The sequence below is a fragment of the Squalius cephalus genome, assembly GCF_949319135.1.
Source record: "Squalius cephalus genome assembly, chromosome: 23".
Lineage (NCBI taxonomy): Eukaryota > Metazoa > Chordata > Actinopteri > Cypriniformes > Leuciscidae > Squalius > Squalius cephalus.
This window is the reverse complement of record NC_137144.1, coordinates 26,736,609-26,741,608: the sequence shown is the minus strand read 5'-3', so window position 1 is coordinate 26,741,608 and position 5,000 is coordinate 26,736,609. Positions and strand designations below refer to the sequence as shown.

The 5,000-nt window shown below is 37.4% G+C and overlaps 2 protein-coding genes across 4 annotated transcripts in view; both read left to right on the top strand.

Annotated features, from left to right (window-relative positions):
- avpr1aa (arginine vasopressin receptor 1Aa) overlaps positions 1-5,000 on the top strand; it is a 675,329-nt gene that overhangs the window by 197,230 nt on the left and 473,099 nt on the right. The gene's annotated exons all lie outside the window — the stretch shown is intronic.
- The window catches only part of fbln1 (fibulin 1), a 61,216-nt gene that overhangs the window by 14,519 nt on the left and 41,697 nt on the right, over positions 1-5,000 (top strand). For all 3 annotated transcript variants that reach the window (XM_079858948.1, XM_079858949.1, XM_079858950.1), the window contains exon 4: positions 2,030-2,180. In XM_079858948.1, coding sequence (XP_079715074.1) covers positions 2,030-2,180 — 151 coding nt within the window. The remainder of the gene's footprint in view (positions 1-2,029; positions 2,181-5,000) is intronic.

The following is a 5,000-nucleotide window of genomic DNA, read 5'->3' as shown; positions in this document are numbered from 1 at the left end:
CGCGGGTCAAAATGACCCAAAGCCCTAAAATTATAAAACATTATTTTTATTTTTTTTGTGCAGAAAGCTTATTTTATTTCATTTTTTAATGCAATTTTTTGGTTGATTTCTTTTTTTTTTTTTTACACCTTTAAATTACTAGATTTGATCAATAGATAATAAATAAATAGTAAATTAAGCACATTCCTCACATTCTTTCAATTTAAATTAAAAATAACTCACAATTTCATGCATGAACCTTTTAATTCAGCTCAAAATATCTTACATTGGGTGTCTGTGCAGAAATAATAATATAACATGATATTTCATGACTTTAGATGGCCTTATAGCTCTATATGAGCTGTTCCGCTGGGTCCTAAAGTCAGTTCACTTCAGTAATGCATTCAAATACACATGTAGACATTATACAATCATTTTTTGGTAAAGTTTTAGCATTTTTAGTTTGAATTTTGAGCATTTTTAGGTTTTTCTATGTGCACTGAAGCATTCCTCACATTCCATTCATTCCTAAGGGGGTCAAATTGACCCGTGAGGGAAGGATTTGTTACTTTTTTACATTTCAACCACAAAACTCCTCGAATCCATTTAATTTTTTGTGTGTGTATTCGTGGTTCAAGTGCGACAAAAGTCCCTGATGAACACTCAATTTAAAAAGAAAAAAGAAAAAAATGAGTTACGGGTTTTTATTTTCACAAAATAGCGACTCAAATCTCAGTCTGTTCCTGTCATATGACTTAAAGAAAGCTGTGATTACAGTGCACAAGTATGGACAACTTTATCATACTTTTATGCTGATTTTTTGTCCTGCTTTTTTGTGCTTTTTTGTCCATTTTTTGCTTGAAATAATTTTTGCACTGCAAAAAAATATTTTTTTCTTGTTTTCCAGAATAAATCTCTGAACATTCATAAATCAAGATAGATTTACTAAAGATATTAAGACTTGTTAACTGAAAAATAAATCAAAATCAAGCGAGCTTATGCTTAAAACAAGAAATATCTGGCAGTTTGATCAGAAAAAATAAACTTTTTTCAAAGGGAAAATGACATGTTTTCCACATTCAGATTTATGCTTTTGCTCTGTAAAGATGATTTATCACCAACAATGTGCGTTTGAGTCCAAGATGAGTCTTTATCTGTTTCTGGGAAATCAGCCATGATGCTTATATTGTCTGTCTTTCTCTCTGTCTCTCTCTCTGTCTCTCTCTCTCTCTGTCTCTGTCTCTCTCTCTCTCTGTCTCTGTCTCCCTCTCTCTCTCTCTCTCTCTCTCTCTGTCTCTGTCTCTCTCTCTCTCTCTCTCTCTCTCTCTCTCTCTCTCTCTCTCTCTCGCTATAAAGCCAAAACAATCTCTGTTACCTTAAATTATACGTTTATCTCTGTAAAGCTGCTTTGAAACAATCAGCATTGTTAAAAGCGCTATATAAATGAAGATGACTTGACTTGACTTGACTCTGGTAAGAAAAGGATTTACTCATTTTCAGATCAGATCATCAGAGATCTGGTGAAAGTAAAGAACGCACTTCTTTGTGTCTGTGTCTTGACTCAGTGAACTACCTCACTCTCTGCTCCCTACATAGTTAGCTGACTTCTAAGAAATAGAACCTTATAAGTAAGTGATTTGGAACGCTCTACACACTGCAATATAATGTGGAGCGCAAAAGATTATATATAATATAATATAAACTTATATATATATATATATATATATATATATATACTGTATATGTATAATGTTTAATTTGAATATGTCTGTATAATATACTAAAATATATATATCGATAAATAGATAAGTCTAAAATAATAAATTATATTATAGTATATTAATATTTATTAAATGATATATAATTAATTGATTAATTTACAATTATATATATATATATATATCATTATTATTATTATTATTATTATTAATTAAGGATTATTACATGAGGTGTTTATAAATGAAGATAAATGAAGAAGTAAAGGTTGTTCACTCGGATCAGCAGTTCTTCCTCATCTCTGAGCCTGTGTGTTTCTCTTCTTCTTCTGCAGATGTGCTGCGAGTGCTGTTCGCTCGGCCGGGCGGCTCAGGAGCAGGGCCTGTCATGTGACCTGACGCTCGCCGTGGGGTACCAGTGCGGTGTGGTCTCCCGGGCCTGCTGTGTGGACCGCCTGCCCAACTCACTCACCAAACCCACACCGGGTGAGAAGAACAAACAAACACCACACACTCATTCCCTTCCTTAAAGGGATAGTGCACCCAAAAAATCTAAATTCTGTCATCATTTACTCACACTCAAGTCTGCATGAGTTTCTTTGTCCTGTTGAACACAAAAGAGGATGTTTTGAAGAATGTGGGCAACCAAATAGTTGCTGACATCCATAGTATTTTTATTTTCCATACTATGGAAGTCAATGGGGACCAGCAACTGTTTTTAGCAACTTAGTATAGAGACTGAATAATCTGAAAACCACGGGCAACAATCCAACCGTCTCCATTGACTTTGTATTGCATGAAGTCATTTCTGACTTACAACAAAAAACAGAACAATGTCTAAAAGCTGCTATGTAACAAGGTGTACGGCAAACAAGCTAAAAAACCCAGAAATAAGTTTTTATAAACTGTCGACCCCCAAAAAATAGCGTTTAAGGACACAAAAGTGGATACCGGCAATAAGACGTGAAGCATCAGCTGGAAAGAATGGGTAAATTGTGGGATCCTGACACTCATTTTATCACTGGTATGTCAAATATCTTCTTTATATATTATATTTCTGTAAGCCTTGCTATCCTGTTGCCGATTACGTTCCCCTCAGTGGGTGCGTCACTGTGTCATAAGTATTTATTAAAGGGTTATCCACAACCGTAATCCAAATCCAGGCAAGGATCATACTAGTGATGTTACATTTGACACTGAAGCTTCAAAGCTTCAAACTTTGTGGAAGTTTTAAGTCCATTTACTAACATTTTTTTAAATATAATAATAAATAAATAAAATATAAGCCTATAGCCTATGTGACATGATCATATATTCTGACACGTAAACTGCATAGAAACCATAAAATAATTAGACCAACATTTGTTTGCATCAAGCAACTCTGTTGGAATTTTTATAATTAGTATTAATATAATTGTTACATTTATTTTATTGCCACACTTTAATATGTGAATTATATTATCAGAAAACTGAACATTTAGCGTTGTCAGGCTTTTATTTGAGCTTAAAGGGGGGGTGAAATGCTATTTCATGCATACTGAGTTTTTTACACTGGTAAAGAGTTGGATTCCCATGCTAAACATGGACAAAGTTTCAAAAACTAAGTTGTACGTTTGAAGGAGTATTTTTGTTCCAAAAATACTCCTTCCGGTTTGTCACAAGTTTCGGAAAGTTTTTTTCGAGTATGGCTCTGTCTTACGTAAGATAGGGCGGAATTTCCTTATATGGGTCCTAAGGGCACTTCTCCGGTAAGATCGCGGCCGCGCGCGCACTCGTAGACCAGAGCAAGAGAGTGAAAGCAGTTCGCCATCAAAGCGCCCTGCCCGGCTTTTGGGAAGTCAATGTCACCAAAGAAGTGTGTTTTTGGTTGCCAGGGCAAGACAACCCTGCACAGATTCCCAAAGAACCCAGCGTTAAGGAACCCGTGGATGGAGTTTGTTTTCCTGAGCATAAACGGAGTTGTGTAAAGACTTTTGTTCCCTGCATTTCGACGATGATTGTTTTATAAACAAAGCCCAGATCCACGGATTTGCAGATCGTCTATAAGGATCGAGCAGTCACAATGATAAAGTTTCGCGGTCGTGCGTTGGAACCGGACGGTGAGTAAAACTGTTTGTTGAACAAATGTCTCTGTGTGTTGTCACTAGCTTGGCGCGTTAGCACAGCTAAGCTTCGCCCACAGGGCCCGCCCCCAGCCGCTCGGTTTTTTCCGGAAAGACTCGGTACAGCCTATCTTTCTGTTAAAAATTTAATAAAACAAAAGACTTTTTGGAGATATGAATGATGCAATATTACTCTATAGGTACTCAAGATTAACAGGAGATTGAGTGAAAATGAGCATTTCACCCCCCCTTTAATGGATGAAACAACGGCGCTGCGCACTCGGCTGCTCATAAACATGGCTGCTATAAATTTGACCTGCCACAAGATGGCGCCGTTTTCGACACTCTTGATGCTTCGAATCTCTTCCCGAAACATTCAGTGCTTCATGAGGCTTCATTTGCCTATCCCTAGATCATACACAAACAAACAATTCAAACAATACTAGATAAAGGCTGAGGCAAAGAGGGAAATCCAAGGGGACAGGCAGAGAATCAAGAAAACCAGGAGAAACAGGATACAAACGCTCAGAAATGCAGTGAGACACGTACACAAGACTTCGCTGAGAATGAATGAGAAACCCAGGCTTATATGGGGTGAGCTAAACAAGGCAATGAGACACAGGTGAATGTGATAATGGATGAAGAGTGCGGGCAGTGAGTTATGGGAAATGTAGTTTGTGAGGGAATGGCATTAGTCTGGTGTGGAGTGCCCTCTGGTGGCTCTCAAGGGCACTCCAGCTGGTGACCGTTACAGGGTGCAAGTTAGTTCTCAGAGTAATATGACATGTTGCGCTCGGTTTCAATTGCTTGTATCCATTTTTGTGTCCTTAAACACTCGTTTTTTTGGGGTCGACAGCTTATAAAAACGTACTTCTGTATTTTTTTTTTAGCTTGTTTGCTGTACTCCTCGTCACATAGCAGCTTTCAGACAGTGTTTTGGTTTTTGTTATAAGTCAGAAATGACAAGGAGGCATCTTCACACAATACAAACTCAATGGAGACGGTGAGATTTTGTTTAGTTTGTTTCTGGTCCCACTTCGGATGCCACGATGCCATCAAGCGTATCTCTGGTCGTAATCAGTCCTTCACTGACCAATCAGCGTTCATTAGCAGAATGCTAGCGTGTTATGGGCAACAACAACTCAACCTGTGAGAAATCGAAAGGACATAAGTACTCGTTCATTCAACTTTCGACCTATAACCC